At 36.5% G+C, this 19,338-nt stretch overlaps 1 protein-coding gene across 3 annotated transcripts in view; it reads right to left on the reverse strand.

Moving 5' to 3' along the window:
- The window catches only part of LOC111509109 (hydrocephalus-inducing protein homolog), a 174,776-nt gene that overhangs the window by 17,193 nt on the left and 138,245 nt on the right, over positions 1–19,338 (reverse strand). For all 3 annotated transcript variants that reach the window (XM_074171028.1, XM_074171027.1, XM_074171029.1), the window contains 10 exons: positions 16,714–17,172; positions 13,122–13,317; positions 12,842–13,066; positions 7,947–8,116; positions 7,466–7,870; positions 7,283–7,417; positions 7,079–7,226; positions 5,639–5,808; positions 5,166–5,301; positions 193–335 (listed from right to left, as the gene is read on the reverse strand). In XM_074171028.1, coding sequence (XP_074027129.1) covers positions 193–335; positions 5,166–5,301; positions 5,639–5,808; positions 7,079–7,226; positions 7,283–7,417; positions 7,466–7,870; positions 7,947–8,116; positions 12,842–13,066; positions 13,122–13,317; positions 16,714–17,172 — 2,187 coding nt within the window. The remainder of the gene's footprint in view (positions 1–192; positions 336–5,165; positions 5,302–5,638; positions 5,809–7,078; positions 7,227–7,282; positions 7,418–7,465; positions 7,871–7,946; positions 8,117–12,841; positions 13,067–13,121; positions 13,318–16,713; positions 17,173–19,338) is intronic.

Raw genomic sequence — 19,338 nt, forward strand, 5'->3', positions numbered from 1 at the left:
AGCAATGAAAATTTCATCAAAAATAAGTTTGTAGAGAACCGCAGGGATCTATAATAGGACCTTCACTCTTTCTCATTTATATAAATTCCATTTCTAAATTACAGCTTTCTGGAAAATTTGTTCTATTTGCGGAAGATACAACTTTGATGTATTTCAATGAAGATTGAAAAAAATTACAAGATACTCACTCACCTATTTATTATTATAATTTGTCCTGAAGTAGTTGTTCTTACAGGGCAGGTGAATTCCACTGTACTCACAGGCTGAGGCAAGTCTGCAGCACTGCCTACTAATTGTAAATGCAAATGTATAGATCCGTTCACAACACATTTGACCTGCAAACAATGTATGTGTCCAAGTTATTGGAATATTAATAATCAAAGATTTTTGAGTCATGTAATGTCAAAATGAGTTTATGTAATATATCTACACTTTCATGAATTCCAAAGTCTTTGCAAAGAAGAACTTTCTTAGTAATAATACTCTCATCTCTGTTCATACAAAATGCAAGATGCTAATTTTGAGTGATTAAAGAAATAGTTGAAAAAGGCTTTTTATCGACTTCTTTTGGAATTTCCAACTTCATATAAACAAAACACTTTTAAGTGTGAAAAAAAATTACGCGGGATGAACTTAAAAGTTTGCCCTTTCTACACATGTATGAAGTACCTCATTAATTTTTTTTTAGATTATGAGAGGTAAAAGGCTTTATTTTTTATGTACTTTTTTTTGTCATTCATTTCATCGTTGGTGATTAGTTGATAGATATAAACTTCGTTTTTGAGAAAATCCTAAAAATAATCAGTAGAAACCAGAAGCATTAAATCTAGTCAGTGAGGTGGCCAATGATGGCCCTTATCTGTCAACCATCATTTCTGAAATATTTTTTCTAGACTTCAATTGGTATTCACTGTATCATGAGCAGAAGCACCATCCTATTGAAGTGAAGTTTTCACATTCTCGGTTTTTGGCATCCCATCCAAAACTCTTTGGAAAAACGTATACACTCTCATGGAAATGAAGGTAGAACACTCCATTATTTGATTAATATTTTTTTAGGGCAATACACGAGAACTACAGGAAAATCCTTAAGGCGCTCTAAAACCGGTGCCTGTGCTATCTGACATGAAATTTCCAAGAATCTTGAAACTATCATTTCCAGTATAAGAAAAGGCTATTCCAAAGCTCAGACGTGACTATGATGTCGATTTTTGTAAAATTCAGTATGGTCTACTATCATAGCTTCTTTGTGTAACTTATTAATTCCTTGCATTTTGGTTTTTACTTACTCACTAAAGTCCATTCTCAGTAAGTCCAGTGATTTCAAAATTTGAAATAATTCATAGGAAAACAATTTCCAATTGTTTTGATGAAAATTATAATCGGAACATTAATTATGTATCTCTGTAACCAATGGTTTTAAATAAGGGGAACAATGTAAAAAATAAATGTTGATCTTAGGTAGCTATGGTTTTTATCCTGAGTAGGTTTACCTCACGTAACTTATTCAAGATGATATGCCTGAAAATCTTCACAGGCGTATTCAAGTAACACTTCTTTGAGAGATTTTCAGTCAACAGTTCGAAAAACCGTGACAGATGTTTTAATATACATCAGCTTTTATAATATAGTAATTTGTATCTCAATGAATATTGCTACATGACAAATTCCTACCTAATAAATTCAGTACATAATAAAATTTGACTATTCTACAAACAAACTCATATTAATTAAGATATTGTTACATATTCCCCGTGGGTTCGACAATAATTGACCACGTTGTTTAGTTGGACTCAACTTTATTTCAATACTACACTGCCAATACAACACGAAAACTTCAACTAAACTTCAGATTTATAATCAATGGCCTTTGATCTATAACCTTATTAGTTCCCTTCGTACTGGACTTTTGACTAGACTAGACTCCTCTGCCTATTGGTAGAGCTTACATCTGTATCTGTAGAGTAGGGAGAGTGAGAGTAAGCCCACATCACTTAGGCCACATGTGACCCATCGTGCATCCTCCCGAGGAGTTGTCCTCCTAGGTCATCGTCCATCCTGTCCTTTCCAGGAAGGTGGACAGGATACATCTCCTTTATATCGGCAGGTGTAGGCCAAGACTCGCCGAACACACACTCTCTTATTGACGATAACTCCGGGCACTCGCACAGTACAAGCCTGACAGTCTCATCTTCCTGTTCACAGTTCCTGCATAGAGGTGTGTCCACTAGCCCCATATTATGGAGGTGTTTCCTTAGTTGACAGTGGCCAGTCAGAAATCCTACTGTAAGGCGTAGATTTTTCCTGGTCATCGCCAGATATTTCTTCGGCGCCAGCTTTCCAGGGTCCCTCAAGGTGATCCTGGCAAGATTACATCCTTTGATTTCATCCCATCTCTTTAAGGATTGAGCATGGGTGTAAAATTTGGCTAGTTCCGCAATTGTTGAAGTCATCAGGCGGCTAATAGGGTTTGTCTGCTGTCAGTGCAGATTATTATGTTTTTGCCAGAGATACCAGCGATTGAGATACCAGCCAGATCTGTTTGGACCACGCTGGTATTTCTCCTCATTTCCCACTTAACCTTAGGGTTAGTGATCTGGAGTTCACTTCACATCCTGAGCCTTCCTGAGCTTCAAATATAAAGTATAATAAGTAGAATACGACTCTATGGACAAAATAATAAAAAAACAACGTGTAAAATCTTATATAAAAAATGTTGAATTGCAATAAAACAAGAGAAAATAGTACAAATAATTCGCCGCAAATGTTTACTGTGCTATTCACTATTTAATTCAAACTCTTAAACAACTATAAACATACCAACTCAGTACAAAATACTTTTAGTTTTACTTTTACTTCAGGGAGAGTGGTGTATAACTTCAAATTTTCACTATTTTTTTTTGTAATTGTACTCTAGCTTAACTATCAGCACTAGGAACCCCACAATATGTAACCTCTTTGTAAATAGGAAGTGGACTCAGATAAAATATTATGTGAACTCTCTCTAAATATCAACTGGTTAGTAGAAAAAAATAACACTTACATAACGCCTCTTTGTGTGGTTCGTGGTCAACCATAGGTTTCGTTGACCCGGTGTGTCTTCTACACCAACACTTTTAATTTAAACTCCCCTGTACCCCATACCGGCTTAAGATTTCACTATCGTTTTTACTTAAATTTCTTGCTTACAAACAAAATATCTCCCCTATTTAGGCCACCTCCCTCAGCCTCAAAGGCTGAGGGATGAGACCCCCGATCTCGTCTCGACGAGATCCGGTGACCGACCTTTTCTGTCTCTCTCGTAAGAAACTCCCAAGCCCTCGCGTCAGCTACGCTATCCACAAAAACCTCATATCAGTGTTTTTTCAACCTTCCCAAGTGTATGATCATCGGCAGGATGCAATACATTTATTTGTTTAGTCTAAGTAAATTTTAACATGACCACAACGATGTTCGAAGGTCCGACAGTCAGCGCTTTTTCAGCTTGAAAAATATCGACACCGAAGAACGGGTGATCGACCTCGATCTCAATGAATAAAATGGTATTTCATGGTACTATCGCAATGGCAGTTATTACAGTACAGGTCCAGAGGGGTCAGACCCGTTATTTATTCCATTGCCGCGGTTGATGTTGTAGGGCTTATATATCCCTATGGAAGTCTCCAGAAGCTGACAGGAATATTTTCAAAGTGGCGCGACACTTAAAACGATTGAGAAGCACAAGTAGGGTTGAGCGCGACCTTGGCCACAGTAGATCGACGAAGACCAGCGGCGGCTGGTGTTATTGTTACAAAATAAATTCAATGACGGGACATTTTTCAACTCTATTTAGTCATAGAGAAACAGTTCCGAACTCTTGAATCTACCGATTTCTAAGTATTCCAAAATATTGTGTTTTGAACTTTTCTCATCCAAATGTGATACTTCGTAATCATGATTCAACTCATGCACCTCGGTAAAAAGATGGTTTGCGAGTATTGAATTGGTCTTCTCTTTCATAAAAACATTTCTATTTTTTTATTCTGTTCAAGAAAGGTCTTCCAGTTTGACCAATATAAATTTTGGGACAAGAACTGATACACTCTCGATACAAAGAATTCGGAACTATGCCCTAATGACTAAATAGATTTTTCTTCATTGAATTTGTTTTGTAACGATGAAATTGGTGATTAGGGTAAACTTTAACCAAGATGATATGTGATCTCAGATAATTTTGTATTTATTATGTTATGTTTAATGAGTTTGCTCCTAGAATGGTAAACATTTATTATGTGGTAAATTTATCAGGTGGAAATTTGCTAAGTAGTAATAGTTATTAAGATTCAAACATTGCATTATTAAGATTGCAAAGCTTATTGTTAAATCATCTGAAAATGGAATTTTTAACAGGTGATGATCGACTGTATTGTCAAACATGCGCCAAACTAACTGACTGTTATAAGGAAACAAGTATAGCTGAGGCACCAGTCAATCTAATAATAACACTGATGATTTTCAAACAAGACTCGACCTCCAACGGAAGCAAGAAACTCTTTGGAAGGTTCGAAATAGATGAACATTTCAACCTAGCAGACCACTGTTATAATATTCATGCAGTCATTGTTCACTGTGGTTCTGGCGTTGAATGTGGTCATTATTACGCCTTGGTCAAAGAAGAAACGGACTGGTTTAAGTTTGACGATAGTCGTGTCACGAAGTGTTCTGGCGATGCATTGAATTTATTGGAGCCTCTGGAGACACCCTACATTATGTTTTATGAGAGAGAGGACGTTGTTAGATCAAGATCTTCAGATGATGTGGTGCTGCAGGTTTTTCCGGGTTTTCCTGCAGCTGAAAAAGCAAATGCGCCACTGGAATCAATGAAGTCGCCCCGGAGCGCCAATTAATTTTTATTGTTGTATTTATTTTATTTTTATCGTTGTTTTAACACATTGTAATAATTTTATAAATATATAGTATGTATTTATATATATTATATAGATAGCACGATATAGAAATTGTTAGATAGTACTGAAAAAGCCTGAAAGAGCTAGAAACACGTGTCGCGGTTTTGAATACTGTTACGAAAATTCTATAATTAAGTGTTGTTCTATCAGTTTCATCATATTTCTTCACAGAAATTTTTGTTATCTATAAGAATGGGGTGGATGAAGTTGAGTACGCACTTTTTTGAAAATTTGGCATAGGGCGGCTTTAGGTTCGAAGCTAATCCAGATTTTCATTTCTGATTTCGGAGTAATGAATCCTTCGGTTGGGTATAATTTGAAATCACCTGAAGATTCCTCAAATGACCATTTGAATCTGAAAATTAGATATGTTATAATCGTAAAGGAGATTTTTTAAGTTTTTGTCTGCCTTATTAGGACTGTGATTGACAGGTTGACCAGTTCCACTTCAACAACCTTCAAGATGGTTGAGGTGAAAAGTTCAGGATAAAATTAAAAAAGCTTCCAGACAAATAATTCGTAGGATGTTGATGAGATGTAAAATGGATATTGATTCAGTTGAAAAGTATCAACATTTTTTGGAAGAGACCAGGCTCTTTTTCCCGAAAGTGTACAGTGTGTAACATATGGAATACGCCACTTGAATATTTCAACGTACTTATGATAGACCGTATATTTTGGTTATAGCTTACCTTCCTCTCGTATCGCCTGTATTTTTCAATAATACGTTCAGAACACGTTTGCAGCCAATCACGACGTTAGAAAATGTCAATATCTGTTTATCTAGTGAAAATTCAGGTGCTATACAAGAACCTTTTACTATGCATAGGGGTTCTGAGTGATCTTGAACGTTGTAGTATATCTGGAAAAACACAGTATATCAAAGCGTACCACTCATTAAGAAAATCCTACGTGAAAAAAAGATGTATCAATATATAGAGAAAAGTCGAATTTTCAAGAGATAAGGCATAAGAGAAAATAGTTCAGTTGTAATGCAAATATTTCGTTTTTGGGCTCGGAATTTATCTAGTTGCCTCTTTGCGATAAAAACTGCAGGATAGACAGAAAACAAATAAGCTTATTTTTGTAATAGATATAAAAGCTACTGACACAGAATTGTGAAAAATATTAAACGGGGTGTAGTTTTCACCTAAGTGGTTATCACATTATCAGACGAAAGGTCCATTGTTGGAAAAATATAAGAACCTATTACAGGTAGTTACAAATCTGACAAAAAGTCGTTTTGGGGAGGGCCAAATTTGAATTTGCCTTGAGTTTTTGTAGTTTTCTCTCTCTTTCTTTGTATGGCCGTTACTTCCCTTTCGACCGCATTTGGCCAATTTCCTTTTGTCAAGAGTTGACAGGAATTTTCGTGAGGAAGCGCGGCAGTCAGTGCTGCCACCCCTGGTTTTTTCCAATATTTTTTGTTCATTTAAAAACATCAAGTTCGCCTCCTTCTCGAGGGACCTTTTGTTTTTTTTTCACATATATGGCCCCTTTCACGTGGTTATTCGACCACGCCGGCCTGAATAAACCTAACCCTAATTTTCATCGAAAAAGCATATATAGCGATGAGGCTCATTTCTGGCTGATAAAACTGTCGAATTTGGGACCATATTTCTTTGAGGCCATCACTGTCAACGGCAAGCACTATAGGTCTGCTTAATGAAATACCCTATTTTTGTTAACACACTTTCAGTTTGAATTTTCCTATTACAGCCAATATATCTCATGAAATATTGGCTGTACCTATACAATACGAAGGTTCGAAATAGATGAACACTTCAATTTAGCAGACCACTATTATAATCTTCATGCAGTCATTGTTCACTGTGGTTCTGGCGTTAAATTTGGTCAAAGACGAAACGGCTGGTTTAAGTTTGATGATAGTCGTGTCACTAAGTGTTCGGCGATGTATTGAATTTATTGGAGACACCCTTCATTTTGTTTTAAGAAAGATTTTTCCGTGTTTTCCTGCAGCTGAAAAAGCAAATGCGCCACTGGAATCAATGAAGTCGCCCCGGAGCGCCAATTAATTTTTGTTGTTGTTTTATAATTTCATGATTTGTATTGAAAATTTAATTAATATTAAAGCTAAAGTTAAATTGAAATAAGTTGAAATTCCAACCAACCTTTTCTGACATCTCGATACGTTCGGTAGGTTTGAATTCCACAATGAATTCATATTTCTGGTGAAAACCAAGCTGAACGCAGTTGTTGGGATTAATTAGCAAATACTTTTTAGCTTTGTTCACTATCAAATTTTCAACGGTGATCTCTCTAAAAATAATAATACAATTCATATTTGAATACTATTTTCTTACACACTACCTAACCTATGAACAGAACTCTCCTTGACTTTTCTCCTCTCTTCTTTCTTGATCGTATCCTCACTTTTAGTTATCGGAGTCGTACTCCTTTTATCTGAAACCATCACAGAGCTGGCCTCCTTTTTGTGTTTCACAGATAACCTGAAAGAACTGTTTTATTTACTGAAATTGAGTGAAAAACTCTAGTACTCTTTTGGATTCGGTGGTAATTCTGGAACCCTAATTTCGGGTTCTATTTTTTCATGTTGCCTCCTGATTGGATGTTCCTCGAGTACACTTAAGTTGACGTTTACTTCGGTAGGTGTTTTGTTGATGATTTGAAGACGGTATTTTTTAGTTTGACCGAGTTTTACGGAGTCGAAATTGATGAATTTATCGTTCGGGTTGACGAGTTGTATGTTCAGCTTCACCGCTTCTCCGGTTATTTTTACTGTTCGCCTTGAAGAATCTACGAGTATGGGCACGGAAAATTCGAATTTTCCAACTTTTCTAGGATGAAAGTATATCGGAATGGTCAGACGGGAATTTGGCGTCATCTTTCCTGACTTAAAATCAACCGTCAAGTCCTCGGAATTTTCATAATAATTTTCCACTCTGAAAATTTGTGGTTATCAAAATGTTCGACAATACGAAACTCAAACAAAAGACATATTTGAAAAAAAAATCTCACACAATGGTTTTGTTTTCACAGTTCTTCAATTCTAAAATTGCCTTATGGTATTTCGATGATTCTTTCTGGACCAGACAATTACCAAAGTTATGACTTATGAATGAAAATTTACACATTGTTTCAGCAGCATATGCGTTGAGTTTTATGATATACGTTGGTCCATAAGATATCTGGAAGAAAAAGTACATTTCCTGTCAGAGATGTGGCTGGAGTGAGGATCTTATCATTAATGGGAAATTTCCAATCAAGGCATTGAAGTGGTATATTTGTAAAACCTTTTTTATATTCGTTAGAATTGTTTTCAGACGATAATTTTTCAGTAGTGCATTTTAACGTTATTCTCAAAATCAAGTTAATATAAAAACACAAAAATTTAGAAACAAGCACATCACGAAATATATAGTTTATCATCAAAGAAATGTTCCTATACAAAAGAAATGGTCACATCACAAATATAACTAGAATTATTAACAAACGAATCATAATACCACCCTTGAGGGTGGTGGAAGAGTACACGCATGCTATCGGTATGAAATTCGGGAAATACAAATGTGCAATGGTCCATCTCAAAAGAGGACGATGCGGGACTATGGAGAGGATGTGCAGCTCGCAGATGGAAGCATCCTACAGCATTTGGATGCCGGAGAGACGTATACTCACCTCGGGAAGGAATAACGACATTCATAAGAGGTAACAACGGAGAAGAACTCTCTCCGCGGCAAGTATCAGCACAAACTTCGACAGATCTGGTCATCGGAACTGTCGGGGAAGAACAAAGTTGCTTGTCGTTTCAATATTACCCTACTCCTTTGGAGTAGTGAAGTGGACTCGCAAGGAGCTGTATCAACTCAGTTTGCACCCTAAATCGTCTGTTCTACGGCTTTACTTCCCCCGACAATAGGAAGGCCGTGGACTTTTGAGTTTGGAGTGTCTACATGACAGAATGGTACTGGATACAGCCTGTAGAGTCAACAGGAGTTCAGATCCTTCTCTGCACTCCTTCAACACTCTAGTCTAACGCAGTCGCGTGATGGGTATGAATGTTCCTGACACAAGGTGCAGGGCCTGCCGCGAGGCGTCCGAGACCCTAATACATTTGCTATCAGCATGTCCAGCATATGCGGTCTCGACCTATATCCATCGACATAACGCGGCCCTTAGAGTGCTATATAACCATCTACGGCACTCGTACGGTATTGACGAAACATCGGTGTTGCTCTACGCTCCTCGGGATATTGAATCAGGCTAATACACGCTAATAAGCCTGATGTAGTCCTTCTCGACCACCAGAGCAAGACGATATTTGTCGTGGAGTTTTCAGCTCTTGGCGAGAAGAATATCGTCCGACAAGAGGAGAAACGGATAAAATATCAAGATTTTCTCTTCCAACTCCGCAGACTCTATCCAGACCACTCTATCAAGATGGTTGTTCTAATTATTGAAGTCCTTGGTGGAATGATGCCCTCTGTACTCTCGAATTTCAAAATCATACCGGCCTGCTGCACTAAGGCAGAAATCTTAGCCAGACAGATGCAGAAGGCTGTCATTCCTGGCTCCCTGCGCTTGCTCAGGGCACATGATTCTCGGACCCAATGTTCACTTACCCCACGGTTTGGGGAGTGGTCGTTGGCTGATAATGCTGGCGCGCCCTCCCGAATGTATCGAGGCTTCGGGGATTAAGCCTGATGTAGATTTTCTCGACCATGAGAGCAAAACGTAGTATAGTTTTCTTGGAGTTTTCAGCTCCCGGCGAGAGGAATATCGTCCGAAAAACAGAGGAAAAACTGATAAAATTTCGAGATTTTCTCCTTGAACTCCACAGACTCTATCCAGACCACTATGCCAAGGTTGTTCTGATTTTTGGAGTCCTTGGTGGAATTACGCCCTATGTACTCAATATTGAATCTCAATATTATGCCGGCTTGTCGCACAGAGGCAAACATCTTAGCCGCACAGATGCAGAAGGCTGTCATTCTTGGCTCACTGCCCTTGCTCAGGACACATGATTTTCGGGCCCAATGATAACTTACCACACGGTGTAAAGAATGGTCATTGGTTGATGATGCTGGCACGCCGACCCCCAAATGTTTCGGGCTATAGGGCTCGACAATCGCAACCTTAGGGAAAGAATTATAACAATAATAATACGTTTATTAATGAAAAAATAATAACTATAATTCCAGGTAGAATCTACAAATAAATGATGATTACTCGCAAAACCAATGCCGGTCCGCGGTTATGTTGCCCAGTACTGAACTTCATTTTTGTGAAGATCACTTTGACGTAATTTTTACCTGAATGTGTAGATTATAAACCAGTATTACCATGGTCGAGGATTAAATTCAATAATATTTTGAATGATGCAACTAATTTTCCTTTATTTTCAGTATTTCGATATTAAATTTTACAAAAAGGATTTGAAGCTTTATATCTTCTATTAATTATCTGCGAGCCCTTTCGACAGTTACTAGTACTGTCATCTTCTAGGCACTCCTCAAACTGAACTTGTCATCCTGTCGTCTGCCTGTTTATACGGTCAGAGCGTCTCAACTCAGGTATTTCAGGTACTTTAGGTAAATTTGCCTGTATTTGTACTGCATCAGGTACTCTTCTTTGTGTTAGATCTTCTCTAGGAATGTGTATGGTTTTATTTAATTTATTGAATGTGAGGTCTTGTTGTGTTTTGATTTGTACTTGTTCCTCGATAAGTGATTTATGACTGTTGAATTTATGGATGCTCAAGTTTTCCCAAATGTCCATGCGGTTTCCCTTGTTAACTTGTTTTATGAGTTTTATGTTCTCTGGTGGGGGAATATTATGTTTTTTTTTGTATGGCGTGTGGTGTTGCGAGGTTTGATTTATATACTATTGTATTTATGTATGCCTTTTGTGCTCATTGTACCTTTGGATTAGTTTTTTCTTGGTTTGGTTTTTTCTTTGGTTTTTTCTTGGTTGCAGTCCGAGCATTGTATACTGTTTGGTCTTTGTCTTCTTCTTTTTCATAGTTGTTTATTTTTTGTGTTATCTATACACCCAAAAGACAATAGATAAACTAGAAAACAGAATCAAACAAAAAATACAGAACAAGGATCAAGCCACCCCAACAGACCAAACAACACAACGATGGACAAACATCTTCAAACCACTGAACATCAACATCACATACAAGCCGAACACGAAGATAACACAAAAAATAAACAACTATGAAAAAGAAGAAGACAAAGACCAAAACGGGATATACAGTATAGAATGCTCGGACTGCAACAAATTCTATATCGGCCAAACCAAGAAAAAACTAATCCAAAGGTACAATGAGTACAAAAGGCATACATAAATCCAATAGTATATAAATCAAACCTCGCAACACCACACACCATACAAAAAAAAACATAATATTCCACCACCAGAGAACATACAACTCATAAAACAAGTCAACAAGGGAAACCGCATGGACATTTGGGAAAACTTGAACATCCATAAATTTAACAGTCATAAATCACTTATCGAGGAACAAGTACAAATCAAAACACAACAAGACCTCACATTCAATATATTAAACAAAACCATACACATTCCTAGAGAAGATCTAACACAAAGAAGAGTACCTGATGCAGTACAAATACAGGCAAATTTAGCTAAAGTACCTGAAATACCTGAGTTGAGACGCTCTGACCGTATAAAGAGGCAGACGACAGGATGACAAGTTCAGTTTGAGGAGTGCCTAGAAGATGACAGTACTACCAACTGTCGAAAGCGCTCGCCGATAATTAATAGAAGATATAAAGCTTCAAATCCTTTTTGTAAAATTTAATATTGAAATAATTCAATAATAAAAAAACTTTTTTAAGGTTAGGTTTCATCTTTCGTTTCTTTCACCTTTGTTATGTTACCTTTTAATGTGCACAGATTTCCTTCCCATTTCAACTGTATGTAACATATTGCATCATTGCCATAAGATATGTTGGAGGACCTTGAATAAATTAATCAATGTGGAAGTTTGTGGTAAGTACGTAGTTTTCGAAATACCATTTCAATACCATAACCTCTAATGTTGAACTATAAATATCTTTCAAAGGCTTTCGACTTTTTTATAGAAATATTATCATTGTACTTACATGAAAGTTTTAAATTTTTCTAAACTCTGCCATTCGAAAGTCTTTGTTTGGTGCCAAAAACTCTCGCAGCATCAACAAGTCGCTTCTAGACACATTACCGCTGTTTGCCATTGTAAATCCTGGTTTCATGATTCACATTATTTTAATTTTGATTTGAGAACACAACAGAAGAAAAAAGTCACTGTAATCAATATCAAGTCGCAAAGAATATCAGAAAAAAATTAGCGTCGAGTATTACTGCTGTATTATACAAGATGTCATATTCGTTTGTTTACTTTAACGTGACGTAATTCGCTCTGATATCATTCGTTCAAGATATCATGGCGGTCAGCCGTATTTTGTAGTTTTATTTAATCAAAATGTTATTGATCTCGCTTATGATAATACAATCTATACGTATTTTTAAATCGATTAATAGGGTTTCAATAAATAAATACATCATTTTGGTGATTTTTACTCACTGTCATCATATCTATTAGAATACCCACTTCTAAATGTTATAGTTTTGTGTAGCATTGTCTGAAAAAGTGTTATCAGATTCAAAATTTGTATCCAACATTTCACCACTGAGATGTGTAACATTTATTTCCATTTTATATATAGTTTCATAGATTTTCTAAAAATCTCACGTTAAAAGATAAGACCTCGTTAACCTTTAGATCGCAAAAGTTTCGACTGTTTAGGATTGTCGTTCGTAAGGGCGCGACAACTATTTCCTACAGGTTTCAAATGTGCTAACACCATTTTTAGACAATAGAAATCACTTTCAAAGGCACCTACTTCTAATTTCATCTTGAAATCCTTTACACTACATTTCCTCTGAGCTACAAAGGCTAAATCACTCCTGGAACAGTCACCGCTCCTCACGAAATCCTTTAACTTTGCTGAAGAAATCTCCAAAGCATATTCAATAGATTTGCCATTGAAGTTCCAAATGTAGAAAAATCCTGTCTGTCCCGCATTTGAGATTTGAAATTTCAATTCGCGTTTGGTCCTGATGCCAATCTGGAAAATTAACAATTATCGATATTTCATAGTGACGATTTTTTTTAAAGCTAACTTTTCCAAGATCGATACGATTCTCGTTTTTCGCGTCCAAGACTACTTCATATCCTTCTTTATTGATGTAAGTAACCGATGCTATGACTTCCAAACATTTAGCGGTAACGTTGATGTTCAACGGCGATTTCATCTTCTCTATGGCACATTTGAGATTGAAATAGTGTTCACCGATTTTATCTGCATTATAAACAACCCTGGAAGAATTGTACGTTATGAGATTTATGGTGTATAGTCGAAGTAAACGATATTATGCACTCTTAAAGTTAGCGGCACTTTCAAAGGCTAAAAAACCAATACAGAAAAGTAATGCCGCTACGAACTAGTCCACGTGGACTGAAGAATTGGCGGTTCGTATTGGATAATTTTTACTAACCGAGTTTTATGATTGGCTGAATAGTCATAAAATTAAATTTGAAGTCATGTTACGGTGACAAAATCGGGAAATGTGGAAATGGTTATCGACGTTGTGTTCAGTTCAGGAACTGATCACGATTTGAGTGTTAAAATTCGAGATAGGTGCAGTTATAATTACTTAAAATTTTTGTTATCTGTTTGAAATGTGGTATCCTTGGACAACTACTAATAGTAATAACGAGTGTGATAACAACGCATACTTTTTCCAGTACAGCGATTTCACTAGCGATGGTGAACAATGCAAAAAGAGATACCAGTAAATAAAACTCGGATGCATTTGAATATTGAAACTCAGAGAGTATGTTTCAATGTATATAAGAATCTACATCTCAAGATTGGTTTCGAGAGAAACAAATTATTACAAGCAACATCAGATTTGACCGACATTCCTTTCTCAAATGTATGTAAAATAATTAAAAACAAACCTTATGAACACAAGACGCAATGTGATACAGAAATACCAAAACCTTTAGATGCTCATCTGAAAAAATCATTAAAAAAAACAATATACGACTGTTACAAAAGCAATGATATTCCTACAACTGATCTCACAAGGAAAAAATTGAATACTTCCGGCCATAACGTGAGTTGCTGGGACAAAACTCTTCAGAATTGGATAAAGAAACTAGGATTTAGATTTAAAATAATAAATAAACGTCAAGCAGTTATGGAAAGCAGAAGAATAGTGGAATTGCCTAAGAAATATTTAGAATAACTAACTAAATATAGACAAGAACAACGGCAAATTTTTTATTTGGACGAAACTTGATATGACACTCTCGACACAGTTATGAAAGGGTGGACTGATGGTTCGAGAATATGTACGCACACTGCAAAGAAAGGATCGCGACTAACCATTGTACGTTGCGGAGAAAGTAAAGGATATATATATATATATATATATATATATATATATATATATATATATATATATATATATATATATATATACAGTTATTGTGATCCTCATATAATCAGAAATGATTATTGAAATTAGTTAGCTCCCTAACTATATTATTAAAGGGGAGCTGTTGGAAGGTAGGTTGCACTATATTGTTTACTTGAACTATAACAGTTGGGCTAAAAGTTGGTAAGCTAACATAGAAGGAATTGGCCAACCCCATTCAGGTGGTAGGTGCATTTTGAGCATTTCCATCAGTCCTGAGAGTTTCATCGTTCTACCTCGAATATTACGGAAGATACGGGGGTGTTTCCATAAGAAGTGAGACAAATTCGGATTTTTCAGGACTGAAATTTTTTCAGGAGAAAAGTAAGTTGGTAGTCCTGATCACGAATCTGAAGGAATTTTGACCCTATTTTGCCCCCTAATATGTTTTACCGTAAAAATGGGTTGTTCCATGGCGAGTGGCGGACAGTGTATATCACTTTGGCCAACCCCATTCAGGTGGTAGGTGCATTTTCATCGTTCTACCTCGAATATTACGGAAGATACGGGGGTGTTTCCATAAGAAGTGAGACAAATTCGGATTTTTCAGGACTGAAATTTTTTCAGGAGAAAAGTAAGTTGGTAGTCCTGATCACGAATCTGAAGGAATTTTGACCCTATTTTGCCCCCTAATATGTTTTACCGTAAAAATGGGTTGTTCCATGGCGAGTGGCGGACAGTGTATATCACTTTGGCCAACCCCATTCAGGTGGTAGGTGCATTTTCATCGTTCTACCTCGAATATTACGGAAGATACGGGGGTGTTTCCATAAGAAGTGAGACAAATTCGGATTTTTCAGGACTGAAATTTTTTCAGGAGAAAAGTAAGTTGGTAGTCCTGATCACGAATCTGAAGGAATTTTGACCCTATTTTGCCCCCTAATATGTTTTACCGTGAAAATGGGTTGTTCCATCGCGAGTGGCGGACAGTGTATATCACTTTGGCCAACCATATCCAGGTGGTAGGTGCATTTTGAGCATTTCCATCAGTCCTGAGAGTTTCATCGTTCTACCTCGAATATTACGGAAGATACGGGGGTGTTTCCATAAGAAGTGAGACAAATTCGGATTTTTTAGGACTGAAATTTTTTCAGGAGAAAAGTGTATTCGTAGTAAGTTGGTGGTCCTGATCACGAATCTGAAGGAATTTTGAGCCTATTTTGCCTCCTAATATGTTTTACTGTAAAAATGGGTTGTTCCATCGCGAGTGGCGGACAGTGTATATCACTTTGGCCAACCATATCCAGGTGGTAGGTGCATTTTGAGCATTTCCATCAGTCCTGAGAGTTTCATCGTTCTACCTCGAATATTACGGAAGATACGGGGGTGTTTCCATAAGAAGTGAGACAAATTCGGATTTTTCAGGACTGAAAATTTTTCAGGAGAAAAGTGTATTCGTAGTAAGTTGGTGGTCCTGATCACGAATCTGAAGGAATTTTGAGCCTATTTTGCCTCCTAATATGCTTTACTGTAAAAATGGGTTGTTCCATGGCGAGTGGCGGACAGTGTATATCACTTTGGCCAACCATATTCAGATGGTAGGTGCATTTTGAGCATTTCCATCAGTCCTAAGAGTTTCATCGTTCTACCTCGAATATTACGGAAGATATGGGGGTGTTTCCATAAGAAGTGAGACAAATTCGGATTTTTCAGGACTGAAATTTTTTCAGGAGAAAAGTAAGTTGGTAGTCCTGATCACGAATCTGAAGAAATTTTGAGCCTATTTTGCCTCCTAATATGTTTTACCGTAAAAATGGGGTGTTCCATCGCGAGTGGCGGACAGTGTATATCACTTTGGCCAACCATATTCAGGTGGTAGGTGCATTTTGAGCATTTCCATCAGTCCTGAGAGTTTCATCGTTCTACTTCGAATATTACGGAAGATACGGGGGTGTTTCCATGAGAAGTGAGACACACTGTATGTAAGTATATATGTTTATATGTGTATTATATTTTCAAACAAATCTGCACACAAACATGTTGATACTAATTTTCGACGTTGAACTATAGTGTATGTTCTAACTTTAATTTTTTGTAGGTGTTTTTATATTTACATTTTATATTTCTATACTTACATTTATATTTATTTTTCACAAGTTTTCTCCAAAGATTTATTCTTAATGACAATAAAGGAAGCTCAACTGCTTCCTGTTGCAAAATTTGACTCGAACTGACATACTCGTACAATTATTGCCAGTTAAATGAAAGCTTGTGAAATAAAAACACTGACCTTATAGCAACTTCACTTTTCGGAGGAACTATTTCGGATACAGGCAAAACCGTTAAATGCTGTTCGTGATCTTCGCTGTAGAAACTAGACTTGAGAAACTTGAAACCAAACTCCATCTCTTCTTCGTTCTTCAAAATAACCGTTTCTTCGGATTGCCTCTTCCATAAAGTGGCGCTAATATCAATGTGAGCTTTTGTGAAGTAAATATTGGGTTCTCTGCATTTTCCGACAACGAAAATATGCGCATTAAAATCGTTCAAATCGACTGAGAATACGAATCGTTCTTCGAAAATTCCCAATTCTTGGGGTGTGAAGTTGAAGATTAGGTCGAATTTTTTTCCTGGCTGAATGCAGCCGGACGGAGTCAAGCATTGGAAGTACGTGAAACGATTGTCTGCATTCAAGGATTCTAGTTTGAAAGACAATGGACCAACCGATGTGTTCACGACGTAGAATTTTCTGCAATAAAAAAGTTAGAGTATATTATAAAGGGCGTTTTTTAGCTGATTACACTATTGCTATCTTGGGAAGGGTGAGACGTACAAGGTCGGTTGAATTGGACAAAAGTTTTCTATTCCCGAAAACTAGAATTTTCGTGCACCCATTTCAGATCAAGGTGTGATACATAATAATTCTTGAATTACCAAAGTGAAATCATTATTTGAAGCAGGTAAAAAAGACCAATAACTATTTTTAAGAAAGAAAGCTTTTGGCTTTCTACTACTCCACCTTGATACAAAAAAGGATGAGGGAATCTTCCAAAGAAAGGAAGGAAGTAATCAATTTGGAAATGAGTAACTCTATACATGGATGTGTAGATCATGCAAAGAAGTAACTTTCAGACACGAACTGAAAGAAAGTCCTCTTGAAACAGATACTTTCATATAAACATTGAATTACACGAAAGAAAAAAAATCTTTCGAAATAAATACTTATATATGAACACTGAATTATACAGAAGATACTTTTCTCTACTCAGTTTGTATTTCAAACATTCGTTGTGGAATAAAAATCAGATATCATTCACATAAGTTTTACTTTAAATGAATGGTAACAAATTGCACTTACATGGAACACTGTCATCCTCACTGGTATATCTTTAAGACACTTGCCGTAAGGCTCTTCAGTACCAAATTGGATAACATGTCTTTAAAAAATGATTATATGATGTGCAATACGGATTTCGAGTCCGCAGTATTAAATACCATAACCCAATTCCAGCTAGATTTAGATTCGAACAAAAAATGTGGGGTACTTCCATTAGACCCGAAGAAAGCATTTGATAATATGGACCATGAAAATCTTTTGAAAATAATGCATAATATAGGTATTCGAGGTTAAATTTATAATTGGTTTCAAAATTATGTGCAACAGTGGGTTCAACTAAAAAACGCCCTGTAGGTATATTAATGAATATTTATCATTACCCAATTAATTAAAAGTTGCAATTTTTGGTATCTATTTGGGGTTCGGTTTGGGGTTTACGGGTATCTCAAGACTTTATTGCATATTGTTTATTTTTTTCTTAAATCAGGTATCTCGAATTTTTTTTTCGCTTATTCGTGGACGTTTTCATCTCAATTTCTTGCAAATTAGCACTTTATTACCACGCTTAGTTTATACTTATACAGCATTCGTCCTCGTTTGCGAGAGACTTGATTTCTAGATCTGTTGTTTAGCGACATTGGAAGCTTTTGTTTATTAATTAGAAAATTTTACGATCTTTCCCGTTTAGCACTTAATTAGCGGCTAATAGTGTTCCGTTAACATTCATTATTTTATTATTATTTTCATTGCGTTGCTAGCATCACATACTGCTAGCAACTTTGAGTATTGACTTGCGGTGTAAGTTACAGAGCACCTAATTTTTGACTTCGGTACCTAAAAAACACCTAAAAAGTACCTAATTTTGACATTTTCTAAATGCTATTTTCGTACTTTGCGTTGCTGGCGTAACAGAGCTGGTATTTTTTGTCAAAGTTTAGCAATTTAGGAACGCACTTCGCTGCCACATACTTCATGACCAAAATTTCCGTTACGAAAACTCAGACATCGGTTTTATCCAACGAGATAAATGTCTCCAAACCGAATAAAATAATGTCAGGACAGACAATTCCGCTTTCTGTTTCGATAAGTTTGTTGGAGGTTCAAATGGACACCAATATGTCTTGGCACAATCATGTCGCTGGAATTGCAATGGCTGCTTCTCGAAAGCTTGGAATACTGTTCCGAACCAGAAGACTGTACAAACCTCAGCAACTTTTGATACTTTATGAAGCTCAGATCGATATGCTGACATCCTCAGTAATTTCTCTAGTAGTGATTTGACGATTCTCCATAACAATTTTCTTCACTTCCTCATCATTTTCATCGGTTGTTGATGTGGCGGGGCGACCAGGCGAACATCATTATTTACATTCTCTCGACCTTCTGTGAATAGCTTGTACCACTTGTAAACGTTTTCCTGACTCAGAGTACAGTCACCGTAGGCCACTGTCAAAATTTCAAGTATTTTTTAGCACTGAATTCCATTTTTTACACAACATTTGACGCAAATTCTTTGATCGCTTTTTTTCGATAGCAGAAAATCGCTGAACACCAACAAACTAAACATGCTAAAGCAGC

This window comes from Leptinotarsa decemlineata, unplaced genomic scaffold (genome assembly GCF_025532065.1).
Source record: "Leptinotarsa decemlineata unplaced genomic scaffold, Ldec_3_MD MMD2_tig00000008_RagTag_RagTag, whole genome shotgun sequence".
NCBI classification, from domain to species: Eukaryota; Metazoa; Arthropoda; class Insecta; order Coleoptera; family Chrysomelidae; genus Leptinotarsa; species Leptinotarsa decemlineata.